Source organism: Alligator mississippiensis, chromosome 3, assembly GCF_030867095.1.
Source record: "Alligator mississippiensis isolate rAllMis1 chromosome 3, rAllMis1, whole genome shotgun sequence".
Classification (NCBI taxonomy): Eukaryota; Metazoa; Chordata; order Crocodylia; family Alligatoridae; genus Alligator; species Alligator mississippiensis.
In genome coordinates, this window is record NC_081826.1 from 181545505 (window position 1) to 181564799 (window position 19295).

At 40.1% G+C, this 19295-nt stretch overlaps 1 protein-coding gene across 6 annotated transcripts in view; it reads left to right on the forward strand.

Annotated features, from left to right (window-relative positions):
* The window catches only part of PSIP1 (PC4 and SRSF1 interacting protein 1), a 48321-nt gene that overhangs the window by 26234 nt on the left and 2792 nt on the right, over positions 1–19295 (forward strand). For 3 of the 6 annotated variants that reach the window (XM_019483849.2, XM_014604844.3, XM_006270843.3), the window contains 8 exons: positions 3114–3189; positions 5176–5401; positions 5858–5976; positions 8831–8886; positions 10454–10524; positions 13503–13604; positions 13802–14021; positions 18445–18556. In XM_019483849.2, the coding sequence (XP_019339394.1) occupies positions 3114–3189; positions 5176–5401; positions 5858–5976; positions 8831–8886; positions 10454–10524; positions 13503–13604; positions 13802–14021; positions 18445–18556 (982 nt within the window). The other 3 variants (XM_059724704.1, XM_019483850.2, XM_019483851.2) reach the window with 3 other exon arrangements.

The following is a 19295-nucleotide window of genomic DNA, read 5'->3' on the forward strand; positions in this document are numbered from 1 at the left end:
GTGCTTAAGGCAAACTTGAAGTCCAAAACAATGTAGTGTTGGGCTGAGATACTCAACACACAAAAGGACTTAAACTTATTTTGTGCTGTAATATCTGAAGTATAGATCCCTTGTATCCTGATAAGTCACCTGCAGTATGCTGGTGATATTAAAGCTGAAGGCAAGGTAGATAATGCACCTTGATAAACTAACTAACCCAAGTTCACTTCATCAGGTGCTGTGAGGCAGATATTAAAGCTACCACAGAACTTCCTGGTCTGTTAAGCATCCAATAAGAGTCAAGTATTTCTATGGAGCATGGCTTAACAAAGGTTTATATTTTTCACAAGGGCTTTAAAACTGATACTGAAATCAAAGGGCATTTCTACAGGTAACAAAGGAAAGAGCAGGGGAAGAAAAGAGCATTCTATAACCTGGTTATTTAAAGCCCTCCTGCATGAAGGAGATGCCTATGGAGGTGCCATTTAGAGCATCTGTGACACCAGAAAAGGTTGCGCAGTAAACCCAAGAGTTAACTGTGACTGAAGTTACATCAGCTGACTAATACCCACATGTGTCATTATATAGGGCAGCAAGAAAAATACTGCTGTGGGCATAAAAGATTCTGAAACATGTATTTTAATAATACTTGCTAATAGTATCTGAGATTTATTTTATTTTGCATTAAAACTAACAAGGCTGTATTATGCTGGAAACTAGGAACATTTTTTATTCTTAATTTATACCATTTAAGATAATTAAGTAAAAAAAATGAATGAGCATTCTTGAGTCACCAGTTGCGTTGACACAAGATAAAATAAATCTATGATTAAAGGTTTCTAGAGACAAAACCAAATCATAGGTGTGTGGAGTCAAAAGAAATATAAATAAGATTAAAAAAAGGTGATCTATAAAAAAACATAGCCATATAGAGGCTTTCACATATTAATCCAGTTATATTTTACATAACATTTGAACACCTTCCAGGAGCACATTTGTCAGCATGACTAATATCAGTCATGTTTGTTCTCATCTCTCTTTCTTCCCTGGCTACCTGGTGTTCATTGAAGTATTTCTTGGGGTTTGTTTGTTTTGGACTGTCATGCGTGCATTTTTTATATCTTTAGTAGATAAGGCAAGATCAAAAAATGTACCTTGAACCTGGAGAGAGATGCAATAATCCTGGGTTCCTGTGGGAGTTTATATTGCAGTCTTTTGGCCACCTTTTGTTTCCCACACAAATGAGCTTTATCTTTTTATAGAGGCCATAGTTTCTACTCTGAGACAGTTCCATTCTCCCTGCTGTTTATCAAAATAGACATATTTACCATTTTTAATTTTCTTTAAAGAAATTCTCCAACCCCATATTGTTCCCCATAGCTCCTATACCCCCTACAGTATCTTACATCTTAGGTATTCCAAAGCAAATGTGTTCTTCTAGGAACAATCTGCAAATTTGGATAATTTGAAAAATATTGCTGCTAATTGTGCATTATTTGAGGGTGGGAGTTAGTATAGCAGGGCTTAATTTATAGCTACTTTATTTTACTTGCTTTTTAGGGTGGACCATAATTATTATGCAAATATTCTTGTTGAGCAAAATCTCGTTAAAAATCACAGGTTAAAATTATGTTGAAAAATGATTCTTGCAGCAGTTATATATGACTGCACTAGCCTGTGATCTGAGAAATGGATAGTTCATTACTCTGATTCACTTCTATCCATCCAGCAGGCATGATAAAAACAAAACTATTTTTCAAAGCGCAACTATAGCTTAACTAATCTTATACCAGGTTGTTTTTGTTTTTGACATGACAGCTAGGAAGAAATGGAAGTTGTACCGAACTTCAACCTAAGTCATTCACAGTTCCTTCTAGTAAAACATAACTTCCTATTTTATTACTTTAAAGAGATGGGCAAAATATTTTGAACAGCTGGAAGGCATTATATTTGAAGTGCATTATTTATACAGAGTAGTAGCAGGAGGTACCTAAGCAACATGCTTCTAACACTCCCTGGAGAATCTATTGCTAGGTAACGTGCAGAATCCCCTAGTGGTACTGTAGCATGTGCATCTGTTGCTTAGCAGTTCTTCTTGCTGACATTATCAGTACTTCAAACATTGGGTAGCATGTTTCCTAACAACATGTCCACCGGGAACAGCAGGCCAGTATCTCCTGCCAATGGAGACATGTTTTGCCATTTTAGAGAGGAGTATCTCATGTAAAATGTGCCTATGGTACAGTATTTTAAGGGTATGAATACTAGAAAAGTAGTGAAATTATTTAGCATATCATAATGGAAGTAAGACAATGTTATGTTGTCTGTATTTCTCAAAGTACTTGCTCCTGACAGTGATATCCAATAATATTGTGAAAGATCACTTTCTTTGGGATTTTGGATTCTGTAATACAGGACATATAAAACTCATACTAGCAAGTATACTATTCAGAACAGTTGTGTTCTTCCTGGGAATGACCTGGATAATTTAAGTAATTTTCACTAAATTTCTGGTTCTGTTATTCTCTAGCTGTTCCATAATTAAAATAATAGACCGACAGCAACAGGAGATGGGTCACTCTTAAAGCGCACAGAGAAAAAGCAATGGGAATCACTGCATTTAAGCCTTTACAAACCTGTTAAAATGTTACTGAGATGTTAATTTTTTTTAAAGGAATTCTGTTCATAATTTAATACAGGAGACCCTCCCCATTTGCAGATTTGCAATTCGCAGTTTCAGATATTCGCGGTGCGTTACACCAACCCACACTCTCTCCCCGCACAGCATTATGACACTTTGTTACTGCACTCTGGTGATACTTTTTACATTCAGTATATTGCAGTATTTCAGCATTAATCTGTTCCCTTAATCGTGGTACCTGAAAGAAAAGTGATTGATAGTGCAGCAAGGATCCCACCTGTTTATCCTAGCCTGTTATCCATACAGCACAGTATTTGCGGATTTCCCCATTCACAGAGATCTCTAGAATGTATTCCCCGCAAATGGCAAGGGTCTCTTGTACCGTCTTCATGTGTAAGTTATAGTTTGAATTTTTATGATAATGAAGGCAGGCAGGCATTTTGACTAGCTTTCAGCACTGGCTGTAGACTAACCTGGTCTTTCTATACATTAGCTACAGAAACAAAGGTTCCAAAACCAAGAGGCAGACCCAAACTGGTGAAAACACTGTGTCCTCCAGAGAGTGACATGTGAGTTGGCTTATATAAAATCTCTTTGCATATTTTTAAAGCAAATGATTGTTTTTCATGAGTTAATGTAAATGTTGTTGAGTTCCTACCCAAAGTTTGTTATGCATGTTACCTTGCTTCAGGAGATGAAGCAAAGGACTGTAAGGATGATGTGACAGCTTAAACTCCTGGATAATAAAAACATTAAGACCTTTTCTTCTGTCCCTAATTTGCAGAAGTTATGCAGACATTTTTCTTATTTGTCCCTGTATATATTCATAACAGATGCCTACATTTATGATGAAAGAGAGAGAAGGACTACCCAACAAAAAAAACTATTAGCTTACTGAAGAGCCTTTTATATCTGCTTTACGAAAGGTCTGCCATTCCCCCCACCACAAAAAAGAAATCTAACAAGCTGACATCAGGAGAACTCTAACACTTTGAAAAGGCTAGGGACAGACATTCAAAAAGCCTGAGCCTGAACTGATTCAATCTTTGCAGGTTATTCTAACCTGGCTAGATTGAATCACTTTGCAACTGCATAGATGTTCTCTCTGGACTGAGGAAATTCAGGCACATGCCTGCAGTGGCTTAGGCTAGAAGCAGGGGGGTGCTAGAGCGATCCTTTCTTCCTTTGCACAGGGCTGAGCTGAGGTGGGGAGAGGGTGTGGCCAGGCCCCAGCAGAACACTCTGAGGGAGGCCTACGTGCACCATCCCAGACTTTTCCCTGCTCAAGGGGCAGGAGTGTTGCCAGACCCTAGCCCCATCTTAGCACTCTGAGGCAAGGGGGGAGGGTGTGCAGTGTATGCATGTGTTGATGATATGGAGCTTTTCAATCTCCCCCCTGCTTCATCATACTGTCTGCAGCAAACTGACAGGGGAGCAAGCCAGCAGGGGGCTGAAAACAGTATTTATTACCTCATCAGCAAAACAATAGCCTCTCTCCATTACATCAAACTCTTCTTAAACAGCTTACCCGTTGACTAGCTCCAAAATGCCCTAAGTGGTCACTGTTCTGTCTGCCTGCCCCTGTGAAATCGAAGACATTCACGCACACAGACACGTCGGTATTAACTAGCTAGCATACCACATGCTTAGGAGCTGGGGTCCCTGCTGTAGGAGATGGGAGGGAGTGGGGGGTTTCCTGCTTGACTAGTGAGGGGGCGGTTAGGGCAGGGGGAAGCCAGCAGACCCTGATGTGCCTGCAAGTCTCTGCCAGAGCTTTGGCCAGGGAGCAGAAGGGAGGGGCCAGCCCTGCTGTGGAGCAGGGAGCCCTGCCCAGTCCAAAGAGCATGCTGGGATGCTGGCGGTGTCTGCTTTATCTTAAACCAGCAAGGGATCTGGGACCGACATTGCAAAAACCGGTTTGAGCCAAATCAGTTAAGTGTAATACTATATTCAACTAAGTTTATCTCATACTGGTTTCAACCATTTTCAAACTGGCTTATGTGCACTGAACATCAGTTCTGTTACAGGTTTAAACCAGTTTCTGATCACTTAAACTGGTTTGTGTGTAATGTCTGTCCCTAGCCTTCATGTTTGTAAAGCTTACTTTTCCCTGTCTTGTGGTTTCTGTAATCTTCTCAAACATCCTGGTGTTTGAAAGAATGAATCAATTGTTCATATATTTGAAACTTGATCTTTGTAACATGCAGCTGTATAAGAAATGAGCCTTAAATCTTTCTAGTGTAACTAATTTAATATTAGTAGTGGTGACCCAAACCCTGGTCCTGTAAACACCTTTGCATGTGAGCAGTTCCATTGAAGCTGCTTATTGGAATGTTTAAAATTAGGGGGGGGGGTGTGTGTGTGTGTGTGTGTGTGTGTGTGTGTGTGTGTTTGGAGACCAGGTTCTTAAAAATAAGAAGCCTGTATTTCTGAGGCCTCAATCCTCCAAATACTAGAGCGTATGATTAAACCCTTTTAGACTAGCTTAAAATGAGGATTATGAAGTTTAGGTATGGCCTATATATAATTGACTAAAATTTTCTTAAACTTTTTAGAGTTCATGAGGAAGATAAGGCCAAGAAAAAAGGACCAGAAGAAAAACCAAAAAAGCATGTGAAAAAAGATGAGGAGAGTCAAAAGGAAGAAGACAAACCAAGGAAGGACCTTGATAAAAAGGAAGGAAAAAAGGAGGCTGAGCCAAAAAGGAAGAATGCTGCCAAAGTGGGCTCTGCGTCAGCTTCCGATTCTGAGGAGGAAGGAGAAGAGCAGGAAGGTGATAAGGTGTGTGTTCTCATTAATGTATATCTGGACTTTTATTTTCTGTTAGCTTTTGTTATAAAAGCTTCTTCAGAAAACATTAAGACTTTTGTGATTATTTGGAGAGGACAGAAGTAGTGTGTGGCTATCTAATCACGTTCTAATCTAATCACATAGATTCTGTTGCTTCAGCTTTGGGAGTTTGTGGCCCATTCTTACTTCTGGAGAAAGGAAAGTGAAGGAAAATACTAGTCAGATTTCACAATTCTAACACGTGCACAAGAATCTCGTAGCCCACAGTGGTTGGTTAGGGTTAATTCTGTGGGAATTCCGGGTTCAAATATTTCTGCTGAATGGAACAATGCTGTAGGTCTAAAATTTATGGCAGGTAGGTTTAACTATTAATATTCTTGATTTGCAGTAGTCTAAAGACCCCTTCTCTCTCCCCACTCCATTCCTAAACTCTGTTAAATGAAACAGAAGAAAAAAGGAGGAAGAAATTTTCAGGGAGCTCATAGAAGAAATGTGTTAAAAAGCCAACATGAGCGAGAAGTAGGAGAAAGAAAGCGCAAGCAAGAAGAGCAGATGGAAACTGAACCGTGAGTATAATTCTTTGTTGGCTGTGCAAACTTGTAGCAGTAATTGTAAGATTAATAAAATGAGACACAAAATCCGAGAGAGAATTCCTTTTCAAATAGTTTGCAATTATATCTGCTAGTGGTTTCCCCCTCCCCCCCCCCCTTCTTCCTAGTGGTATTGTTTTTTCTAATATTTACATGAACAGAGGGTCAATTTTCGTAATTCAGTAGATGAGATAACAAGTGTGATTTGGGGGAGGATGGGAGAAAATACAATGATGCTTGTTATATTTTTTGGATTCCCTTTCCCAGTGACTTAGGCTTCCTAACATAAGCACAAAGTTGACAGATTCTGTTTAAAAATGTAGATATTAAGGATTCTTCCCATATTCAAGCCTGCTCTTGTGAAGAAAGAACTAATTCTGTCCAATAAAACTGTTCCGGACTTTCATCTGGAATATATATGAGGCTGAGAGGGCTGGGTCCCATTAACTCCGTGACTGGAATTCTCGTCAGGTTGTGGAATGCATAGGGTCCCCTGGAAAACATTTCCTTCTCTGTCTGGCAGCTGGAGTCCACACCGTCAGACAGAACAAGGAAAAGGTTCTGCCTTATGCTACTCTGGCTCTGCAAAGCCAGTTGAGTGATTTCAAGAGCACTCTACACTCAGAAGAGAATTATCACAAACAAGCCAAGCATCCGCACGGAGAGAAGATACTGCCAGAAACTTGGGGGGGGTGGGGACAGTAGAAAGAAATCTGCCCTATTCTGGAGAGCAATTCCAGGAATGGGTGAAGAAGGAGCCACCAGGAGATCATGATGTACCCAGCCCCACAATTAGTGGGAGGGAGAAAGAAGGGGAGAACAAGGTAACAACTCTGGGAGAACAGCTAAGAAAACGGTCCCTCCCTCAACATGTAATGACAACATTTTAACGCACGCCCTCTCTCTGCTAACTTTTCCACACCCATTAACAGAAACCCGGCCTTTTTGTTGTTCTCCTCAGACCTTTCCTCTTTTCTTCTACCCCTCCTTCCCTAGAGCCCTAAACTAATTTCTCTTCCTGGCTAGCTGCCAAATGGTAAGCATCTCCTGCCTTACCGTTTCTTCGCAACTGCTTTAATGTATTATGTAAATTCTGTAGTATATCTTTTATTTCTGCAACAAATTTGTAGTGTATTGCTTTGGTTATACTAATGTCTATATAAAAAAAAAGCCTCTTCCTTTTGAAACAGGTGTCTAATTTGCTTCATATCTCTGAGGAACTAATCCCAGGTGCACTTGAGTAATTATAGAGAGAAGCTGTTGGTTGCAGTATTGGGATACAGCATATCATGGACTGTAGTGACCAGTGTTGATGCTAAAGCTAATATAAGATATATATTTATATGTTTTCTGTCTACATTGTCTTTCTGTAAGGTTCTCAGCCAGTTGAATGAAAATAAGATGACTTGTTCTTCGTCAGTTTATCTTCATCTCTAATAAGATGCCCCTTTTATATCATTAATATTAGCCATTTTTATCTGAGCCAAACAGACATTGTTGCTATTTCTCCTTAGGGGGTCTGTATAATTGATAAGAAGAAGAAATCCTAAGGACTAAGAAATCCATGACTCCATAGTTTTATAGATTATGAAAGGAAAGTGTAGGATGTGATGAGCATGAAAGGGGAAGGACTGACTTATTTTCTGTATGTCTTCTAACATCTATTGTATTGAAAGCTTCAAAAGCAGTCAGTATATGAATTACAAAACATGCCCCTAAAGCCTGCTGGGGCTTGCCAAGCAAAGTGAGAACTGAATGTGACATACTGGAGATTTTTGATAAGCAGTGGTTTGTCATAGTTACTGAACATGTAGTGGAGTATCAAACTTTACTTTTGCTTCAGTCAAAGATTTCATAACTTTAGTGATTTTTTTTTTTTCTTTCCCCCCTCCCCCCACCCAAAGAGGGAGAGCCAGGAGATTTAAAAAATAATAAATAAATAGGCTAAAACCCTTACTCTTCTTTACCCTTCTGTCCTTAAAATTAAAATGCAGTTTGATTTTGATATACAATTGATTTTACAATTTTGGTTTTTAATATACAATATAACTAGTAGGATACTTAAGAATTTACTTTGTTTTGTAGATATCTTTACTTCATTACTGTTGTATTGCACTGTTTTGTGGTGTGTGGGTTTTGGGAGGTTTTGTTTCGGGTTTTTTGGCTACATGATCACTTTTTCCCAAATTCCTATGCATAACTGAGGTGGAATCATTTACCACTTTCAAAGTGTACTAGTCATTAAAATGGTCTTACAGTTAAAGATTTTGCATGCACAAATGTTTCATAGGTTACAACTCTTTTTTTCTGTAGAATAAATAAAGAATAAAATTTAGAAATATATATTTATTTCCTTGACTTTTGTTTGTTTCCATTTGCTCTGAAAACACTAACTTCTGTTGATAGCAAACCTGTTGTCTGGCCAGATACCCTTTTCCATTTGCCAGTAGCATATCCAGCATATTATTTTCCAGAATATAATTCAGCACATGTGAATTAAAGAACTGACTGCTTCATTTGCCTTTACCTTCTGTTATGGGAAAGCAAGTTCATCGTTTTTATCAGGCGTTGTATTTGACAAAAATAGACTACAATTAAGTGACTACAATCCTCTGAAGTTTTATATTTGACAAAAATGGACTACAATCTTCTGCCTACAGGATCTTCTTTAAATAAAATGTAACCATTAGTTATACAAGATCAGGGATTGCCTTTTCCCTTTTGCTAATGTTTCACTAAAGCATCTCTAAAACACATCTCATTAAAAGATGTTTTACATACAGCTTTTAAAAGATGTCAATTGTTGTAAAATCTTTAACATTTTTGATAGGCAGAGTAAAGAGGAAGGCAAGAAACCAGAAGTTAAGAAGATGGAGAAGAAGCGAGGTTAGTTTGAAGAAGCTGTTCAGACTTTTTTTTTTTTTTTAAACCTAATTTTAAAACACAAATTGTGTCTTTTATATCATTAGTGAGGAGTCTTTGGATCATAAGTCAAGGATACCCGTGCTGTGACTGCTTCCTGCAATTGCAGATGCAGAGCCAGCATGTATGGTTTGAAGTAACTTCCTTCAGCAGTGCAAACAGCACTTCTAATGCACTTCTTTCTTGGCTGTTGTCATTCCAGCTTTTGATTAGTATTTCAGCTGGACAGCAGTGAACAGAATCTTTCTCCTAAAGGAACCAAAGTTTCTAGTTCTCTGCACTCCGAATAGGACTGCTATAGGTGTTACTTGGTCCCCCTTGTTGTCTCATAATAGCAGAAAAGGTCAAGAGGTGCTTAGCTTTTAAAGTAATCCTCTACTGAAAACACTTAACTCTGCCAGAAGAAGGGCCTCCTATTCCAGACAGTTGATAATAGCCTCTGCATCTTCATACACCAGCCCAGACTCTTAATGAAACTTTTGCAGGGCAGGTCACTCCCTTTTACCTCTCTGTGCTATTTAATACTATTGTCTTTGGAACTGGGTTGGCCCTGGGAACAATCCAGATCACTTTTTTTTTTAATGCCATCCTCCTTTACTCTTTTTCCCCTTAGTAGCTTTTCTTTCTTTGTCTCCATTATTTTTAGTGGAAGGCTCAGGATCCACAGTGAAGAAGCAGCTGCCCTAGTTCTTTTGGAACTGAGTCTTTCAGTTAGTCACTCCCTTGAGCAGCCTTTTGAGTGCTTCTATATAGTAGCCTGCTCAGGATGCATTAATAGGAATGAGTGAAGCGTTGCTGTTTTGGAGACCTTTTTTCAGTCTGAACCAGGAGAAGATTGACAGGTTGTGACAAATCTGAGCATCAGTGTTTGCAGGGTGGGAGCTTTTGCCTAAATGCATCTGGCCAGATACTTTTTTTTTCAGTTCCCAGTATGCTATTTTCCAAAATAAAATAATTCAGCATGTGAATTTAAAGAACTGACTACTTCCATTTGCCTTTACTTTCTGTTATGGGAAAACAAGTGCATTGTATTTTACCAGATGTTATATTTGACAAAACTGGACTACAGTTAAGTGAGAAGTGACTGCTAAGTTTCTAGGAACCCAGCTAACAACACTTAGAAAAGCCTTCAGATAGGGATCTAAATGTTTATCTTTTGCTTCTAATCCTGGGGTTAATGATCATATTCCAAATCCAGAGTAACAGTTGGCTATAGCTATGAAAAACTGAAAGCTTATTTCTGTCTCCTACCATAACGTATGCTGAAAAGAGATGGCTTCATAGCTTGTCAACTACTGTCTAATTTTTTAACAATAACAACAGTGTTGGTGAACCAGTTCCTTTTTAAATGCTCCATAATGCTTATGATCAAAATAGTATGTTTTCTATGGGTAGCTACTATAGACTGCTTAGCCACAACTCTTTTTAAAAAACCTTTTCTATGCCAGGAAATCAAGTTTGTAGAATTTTTTGGGGGTAGCATTCTGGTTCAATGGATCAAACAGTCAAAATATTATTTTTAATCTTACAGAAACATCAATGGATTCTCGGCTTCAAAGGATACATGCAGAAATTAAAAATTCACTCAAAATTGATAATCTTGTGAGTATGCTGTGTTAGTTGGTGTACATGCATAGTGCCTTTAGCTAATATGTTTTGGAATGTATAGTTGAGATCTGATCCTGTGGGTGTTTTGAAAGGGGAAAGAATTCCTGCTGTTTACAGAGTGACCATTCTACTTGAATGAGAGCACTATAGACATACAAAGAGCCCTTGGGTTAGCATCTGTTTAAAAAAAAAAAATCCAAAACAACAAGACTTTTCAAACTGGGTTCTAAAACGTTATTTTACTTTTCACCATTTTATCAGTTGTTTAAAATTGTTTGCTCATCTTGGACAAAGAAAATAGACATTTTGAACATGCACGTTTCTTATGTACACGATTTCTAGAAGTGGTGCGTTTGCATACAACTAAAACCTCACAACATCAAGCTATGTAGGGGACTGCTTAAATTCTATTATTTTCCTAACATTGCCAGTCTTCAAGTTTAATGATGAACATACAAGTATGTTCTGTTTTTGTTTTAAAAATAACCGAACTTGTTTTCTGATTAATCATGAGCACCTGGATGGACTTTGAGTGTGCTTGTTTGGAGAAACTTCCTGAAATGTACAGAAATGAGACAGAAATTGTGGATTTTCTCTCTTGGTTACAGTTTAGGATTGAGGGAAGGATACTTTTCCATCTGCTTCCTTATTGGATGTGTTGTTCTCGGTCTGCCTCTCTCCTGCCATTGTGTGATATCCTAACACAGGGGTGGGTGAAAAGGTGGATCTGGCCAGCAGCTGGACTCCATTTCCCAGGAGCCCCTGGCTGCTTGGCTTGGGATGGTCTCCATGGAGACCCCAGCTGCTATGCTGTGATAGCATAAGGCTGAGGTTGTCATGGAGACGAGCTTCAGCTGCACTGGCAGGGTGCAAGGCGGAGAGCTGCTGGTATCTTGTGGCAGGGGCAACTTGGTCAAATTGTGGCTCTACCCTGGCCCCAGACCAAGCTGCTCCACTGCAAGATCCCAGTGGCTCTGGAGCAGCCCCCTCCCCTCCCCTGCCCTGCCCTGCCCTGCCCTGCCCGTGCAACTGGGGCCGGCCTCCATGGCAACCCTGGCCTTGTGCTACCACAGTGTCTCCATTGAGACTGGCCCCAAGCCATGCAGGCAGAGGCTCCTGGGAAATGGAGTCTGGCTGCTGGCCAGATCCAGCCCATGGGCTGGACTTTGCCCACCCCTGTTCTAACAGCAGTGAAGAAGCGAATTGTTAGGGTGCTGGTGGGTGGGGGGAAGGAAGGAATGGAACACTGTTTTTAGGTCACTGCTTGCCTAATTGCTTGTGTTGCCATTTCTCCACCCATCATATGGGAAATGATGTAAGGAAACTTGACCGCCTGCTCCTCATGCCTCTGTCCCTTGTGCTGTTTCTAGAACCAAAAAGCAGCAGACATTTCAGCAGCCCCTGATGGTGGCAGCCTGAACTGTAGCTCAGTACTTGGGAGTTCATTCTGGCATCTACTGGCTGAAGCTAGACCTACAGCACCATCCTTCAAAAATTAGGAATCCTGAGCTGTCAAATGTTATCAGGCATCAGTCCCAGAACTCATGCACAGAAAATGTCCAAAAGCTGGTAACACTGAAATCCAAAAATGAGGTTTAATTGTCATTAAGATTTAAAAAAAAAACAAAAAAAACCCCTTACTATTTTTTTAAATTTTATTTATTTTTAAATTTTTAATTTTTTAAAATTTATTTTTATTTATATGATCCTCAGTTTTATCTAAATACAGTATTGCTCTACTGGCCTGGCCTTATTGCTCTACATCAATTAAACAAAATTTAAAATTGAGTGAATTTGTATTAGTGGCTTAAAACTTAAAGATATTAGCAGTAGTGGGGAGTCTTTCTTACGGGTTTGTAGTGGTTACACAGTATACCAAGTATGTCAAACTTCCCCCTCCCTCCTTCCTAACCTGCCCCCTGCCAGATCCAGATATGGTAGCAAAGCAAATGGAGGCAGTGGGAGTTAATGCAGCCATTGCTTACCCCCCACCTCCAGCACATGTTGCCACATGACACACCATAATTTTGACATCTCTGCAGTATGCAGTCATAACAAGAAAAAAATTGGTTGCAGGGTAGAAGCACACCATTCATCCAGGATGTCCCAACTGATCATGCTTTATCATTAAGCAAACATAAAGTGTTAGTCCCAAATCTTTCCTTGCTGCCTTCCTTAAGTTAAATCTTGGCAATTAATAACATCCATGTATATGTGATTGAGATCCAGTTTGGTTGGAGATACCTAGGAAGCAGCTTGTTGAAGGAGAAGAATAGTGAGGGCAAGAGGAGGACTGTAGTAGGATTTTTTTCACCTGGAAAGTTGGTGTTAGAACTTGGCATACATGGATATGTGGATCTTACTGATTTTAACCATGATATTAAATGATATCCAAAAGTATCTGAGGAAGAGGGAAGAAAGGGCTGAGGAAGAGGGCTTCTCTGGTGAAGTCTTGGGGATAGCTGAACTTGTGGAGTAACCTTAAGCCCTGTATTTTCACCTTGGGTATTAAAAATGTGAACTCACAGAAGTACCAGAAAGTGCAAAGTGAGTTTTATTTTTAGTATTTTCTTTGTACCAAGCCATGTGTAACTTTAGCATGGGTTACAGAAGAGAACTTAGGTTTGACACTTTGAACCAACTGCTGTGTGTTGAAACCAAATGCTGAAGTGTTTGAGTTAAACTTAATTACTGTATGTCTCTTCTATGAAAATATGAAGAAGTACTGTTTCTTTGGTATATGGTAAGAATGAGTTGAAGTTGTCCAGTGTTCTCATCAATAGATCTGGGTGTGTTAATCATTTCCATGTGCTACTAAGGTTTTCTAGCTGCCAGTATTTTTTTTTTAGTCTGAATGCATATTTTTACACTGATGATCAACCCTTTCCTTTCCTTCCCCTCCCCCCCCAAATATTTATTCGATCCTGGACCAAAAGTTAAAAGTTGAAACCGACTGCTTCATTTTTGTATAGGATGTGAACAGATGCATTGAGGCCCTAGATGAGCTTGCTTCACTTCAAGTCACAATGCAACAAGCTCAGAAGCACACAGAGATGATTCTGACACTCAAGAAAGTAAGATGTTGCTTTACCCTAAAAACTTTCAAAAGTTCAGTGGATTATGTTTTTTAGCCATTGTTTTTAAGCTGAATGAATTTTACTGGATTAAGCAATTTATGTATCCTTTAATAAAGGAAGATGAGCATAACTTAAAAAAATTAAAAAGTAGATATGCATATAGGTCTGGTTACGTTTCATTTGTGAATCTTCAGATACGAAAGTTCAAGGTTAGCCAAGTTATTATGGAGAAATCTACCATGCTGTACAACAAGTTTAAGACCATGTTTCTGGTTGGGGAAGGAGATTCTGTCCTCTCTCAAGTGCTGAATAAATCACTTGCTGAGCAGAAACAGCATGAAGAAGCAAACAAAACCAAAGAACAGTGGAAGAAAGGCACGAATAAGAAAACGGAAAAAGAGAAAGAGCAAACAGGTATGTAGTGGCTTCCTCATATGCACTCCCCGCCATCTCCATCTTAAGCAACTTGATTCCAGATTGCAGTAGTCCAAATGTTATGTAATATAATAGGTTTCTTTTTTATTATTATTTTGAAACAAGTCCTAGACTTCATTAGGTAGGTTATAAGGATGTCTTGCTGCAAAATCTGCCCATAGGCTAACAACGTAGAACCAAGCTACAAACATTCATCTAGCACAGGGGCAGGAAATTATTTTGGGCAGAGGGCCGCTTACTGAATTTCGGCAAGCCATCGAGGACCGCATGACAGACAGACCAGGGCAGATTAATATAAATTTTCTAAACTTTTTAGGGGCCCCGCAGGCCAGATAGAATGGCCTGGCGAGCCACATCTGGCCCCCGGGCTGCATTTTGCCCACCCCTGATCTAGCATCTCTTGAAACATTTATGCTGTTGGTTCCATATGTACGGGTGGTTGTGTCTTTACCCCATACATTCAATATTGCTGAGTTATATTTTTTGAACAGCAAGGTAAGTGTTAAGAGAAATTCAGTTACCTGTTACTGTTCATGTCTTCAAACACTGAAAGCAATTATCTGTATTGTCTTTAGGAGTTCTGTCCTAGCAAAATGTCAGTAATAGGGTGGACATATTTCACATGCTATTGCCTGCAGCTGGCTAGAGACCTTAGACTGCAATTAACATCCAGAAGATTAAATATCAGGGGAATTGAACACTTAACAACTTCTGGAAAGGTGGAGATAGAATTAAGTATTAAATACAACCCTGAAAATGGTCAGGGTGAACTTGGAAGGAATTTCAGTAGGAATGGATTTAGAGGCCAAAATACTATAAAAAGTAACCAAAAGAAGTTGTATTCAGCTCCTTTGGGATGGCCCAAAGACTGTCAGGAAGATGGGTACCTACCAAATCAGGGGTTAGCAACCTACAGCCTGCAGAGCCAAGGGGCTTCTATGGTGTTTTAGCATCTGGGGGCTTCACCTAGGCAGGGGGGAGAAGCAGTGGTACTGCCAGGGGTACTGATGGCTCCAGCTCTGGCAACACAACCCAGGTTGGAAGCAGTCTGCACCCAGAGCCAGGTAGATTCCTGCTGCAAAATGTTACTGACCACTTGTTTTTTGGGGGTGTAAAAGGGAGGTAATTTCTGAGTCTCCTAACCACTTTAATGCATCATGATGGAATATGACCAGAAGTGGATTAAGTAGCTACTAAAGAGTGTGCAGGAAAGGTGTGTGTAAGCACTCTTAAGTAGCCTCCTACTATATTAGCACTTCCACATGGCCTTCATGGGAAAGCTTCCCCCTCCCCCTGCACAGCCTATAGTAAAGAAAACTAAAACAAATTAATACAAAGAAGAAGAGCTGTAGATCATAAGTAAAGAGCAGGTGAGAGTGCTCCTGACCAACTGGAAGGAATTAAAAAAAGCAGACTGATGAAGTTCATCCTAGGGTGCAGATGGAACTGGCTGAAGGAATATCACAGTTTCATAGTAGAGTCAGAAGGGATCTGAGCAGATCATCAAGTCTGACCTCCTGCCACAGGCAGGAAAGAGTACCGGGGTCAGATGACCCCGGCAAGATATCTGTCTAGCCTCCTCTTAAAGACCTGCAGGGTAGGAGTGAGGACCACTTCCCTTGGAAGTTGGTTCCAGACCCTAGCCTTCCTGACTGTAAAGTAGCGCCTCCTGATGTCTAGTCTGAATCTACTCTCTGCCAGCTTGTGACCGTTATTTCTAGTCACTCCTGGTAGTGCTCGGGGCCTTTATTTTGCAGAAAATGAGAGAACAACTTTTGGGACATTACAATAAAAAATTATTCAATGAATTAAAGGTTGGCATGGAATAATAAGGGTTCTTGCTATTTGGTAACTGGAAGAGAGTGTTATTTCTCCCACCCTTGAGCAGCTTTTGGTACCAATACCCACACATTTTCTTTGAAAGTAACTGAATGTGTTAGATTTTTCTTGGCTGCTGGATTTAAATGGAAAGAGGTTATCGAAGAACAAATTAATCTGTATGCATTCTAGTAGTAAAATATACATATGGGTTTCCCTCGCTTTATGCAGGTTCTGTATGTGCGAATTTGCTCTTATGCGATGACACTTTTTATACCCAAAATTCATTATATGCCAGGTAAATTCACTCTTATGCAATCAGCGTGGTGGAAGCCCGCAAGTTAGCTGCTTTGTGGGAGTGACGCATGCCTGTGTGGATCTGTGCTCCTTATTCGCTGTCTGCGACACGTGTTTCTGTAGTTACCATCCCCATTATGATAGTGCCCTGTGCTTGTGTGTACTGTCTGTTATTGATGAATACCAATATTGTTTTGTAAAAGTGGTAGAAATGGGTCTGGGAATCAGTAAAGTTGAGGTCTTGGAATGTATCCCTATTTGTTACATTGCATATGGGGAACCCATTTTACAAATTCAGGTTATGTGCCGTTTTCCAGGAGCACATGTACAGTAGGGCTGAGAGAAGCTTCGGTTACCAATTCAATTCAGAGGAGATTTGGCCCAATTCAGCGACCAAACCTCCAAATCCAAATTGAATTGGGAGATCGCTAAAAAGGTTCAAATCGATTCAGAAAAGCTTTGGAGATTTGGTGATTCAGGCAGCCACAACTCTGCTGGTAAGTTGGCCGGGGCGGGGAAGAGTTGGAGGAGGGAACCATAGGGGGACCCCTACCAGGCCCTGCCCCCTGACCCCCTCCCACTCTCCCAGCCCTGTCAATGGCTGCCCTGCCTGGCCCCAGCATCCCAGCACTTTAAGAAAAACAAAAAAAACCCTTGCACTCACCAGCTGCTGCAGCAGTCGGCGGGGCTTGTGGCAGAGCCCCCCCATGCAGTAGGAGTCGCTCCCCTGCCTGGCAGGAGCCAGTGAGTGCAGGGCTTTTGTTTGTTTATTTTTAAGTTCTGGGATACTGGGGCTGGGCGGGGCAGCCATTGACGGGGCTGGGAGAGCAGGCAGGAAATGGGGCCTGTTTCGATTCGGCCAAATCTCTGAATCATTCGGGACAGTAATTCGAATCACCACATCAAATCACTGTCCCTTGTATCGGCCAAATTTAAAGTGAATACTAGCCACTTCACACAGGCCTAATGTACAGCATAAAGGAAGGGAAACCTGTATATTTGTTGCCTCTATCAAGAAAATGAGGCTGCTGCTCAAGTGTTTTCCTGAAATCTGACCTTGCATGTGCTCTGAATCAGGATTGGGCTCCTTTTTTTATGAAGAATATTGTTTTAAGATGGGTCTTATGCTTCTTAATTAGAACATAGAATTGAGGGGGGAAGTAGAAAAGTTTGTGTCTGTGAAAATGGGATATATTTTTAGTGACTTCAGTTAAGCAACCCGTAGCATCTTTGATTAGAAACTCTACTTGTAACATGAGACTTTTTTTCCTGTAGTGACAGGAGGAAAAACTTGTCCCTGTTCAGTTGTTTGTTTTGTTTTTTACCTGAAGTATAAACTAAAGCCTATAACATCTAAATGTCAAAGTGCTTGTTAATTTAATCTATTTTACCATTCACTCTTTTTTTTTTTTTTTTTATAATGCATATACATATAGTTAGTTTTGTGGTAAAACTCATGGAGCAATTTAACTTTCTTGGATCACTGTTCAGTCCATTACTCCCAGTAACTGACACAAATGGAGTACTAGACTACTTAATCATACTTTTTAGTTTTGTTTTCTTAAAACTTCCAGTAAAATACTGCCACATCATATTATATAGAAGATAATGGGTCTTCAGATGTGGAAAATTGAGATTTTTAAATCATTGTACCACAATATGCACAGTCCTCTTTCCTACTGTAGTCTCTTAGTACATCCCTGAAGTGGCCTTTGTTTCAGCAGGGGAGGAAGAGCTGCTACAGTTGCATGAGAGTCCCCTTCATGTCTCCAGCCTCGCCATACCCCAGAAGAACTGAAAATCTCTTGAAGCTGACCACATTGTATTTCCTGTCTGTTTTGTTTTTTGGGGGTTTTTTAATAAGCCATGTGCTTTTTTGACTTAAACAGACTTGACTTAACTTATCCAGTACTTTCATTTGTATGGCATGTGTTGCAAATAGTTAGAACACCGATTAACTTGCAAGCGATGGATTTCAACAGCATTTTATACCATTGTTGGTTTTGGCTTCTTAAGTATTCTTTGTAAAAAGGAGAATGCCTGCTTGTTTTACTTAAATACTCAAGGAAATTGTGAGGCTGAGCTAGGTAGATAGACAGAATCTGGTACAGTGTTTTTGCTTTCCGATTATATTCTCTCTGCTGTTAAATGTTAGGATTAGGGGTAGCAAACTTTCATAGTGCAGATGTTGATATTAAAGGCAAAAAAGATTCTGCATCTCTTTTGTTAAGTTTGGTTTCTGCTTACCTATTGCAGCACCAACTTTTTGTCTTTGTAACATTAAAAGGTTCAAAGATGCTGAATGGAGGGCCTGATTCTCAAGACACCAACCAGTTGCAACACAATGGAGACAGCACTGAGGAAAAGAGAGACAAGCATGAAGTCAGCACCAAGAAAAAGTGAGCATAGTTCTAATCTTAGAACGAAAGGGCTAAATCTTTTATGGTATATGCACTCATTCACTATCTCTCTTCCCCCAAGATAACATTAAGCCAGCATCTCCATAAACTTTGAACAGCCTGAAGGACAGGTGAAAGTTCAGGCCACTTCTAGACCTTACATATTGGATCTCTGCTTTCACTGAACTCTGCATTAGCCAATGTAGGACCACCATTATTGGACCACTGGGTTTTATTTATTTTTTCTCAAACATAAGCCAATCTCTTGCGCTTTTAATTAAAAAAAATCCCATGCTTTTAAGTATTGGACAGCTAATTGGTGCTTTATTGTGTCAGAGTGGGCAATCTGCAGTATGTGTGCTGCAAGTAACACATCATAGAATCATAGGAAGTTAGGGTTGGAAGGGACCTCAGGAGGTCATCTAGTCCAAGCCCTTGCTCAAAGCAGAACCATTCCCAGCTAGATCATCCCAGCCAAAGCTCTGTGGCCAGAGAACCTCCAAGGATAGAGCTTACACAACCTCTCTGGGTAACCTGTCCCCAGTGTTTTACTACCCTCCTAGTGAGAATATTATTCCTAATGTCTAACCTAAACCTCCCTTGCTGCAACTTGAGATCGTTGCTCCTTGTTTTGTCATAAGCAGCCACTGTGTGGCACACAGCAGACTTGGGAGGAAACGAGGCAGCAAGAGACAGGGCAGAAAGCAGAGCAGCAACAGATCAGGCAAGGGAAGGGGTT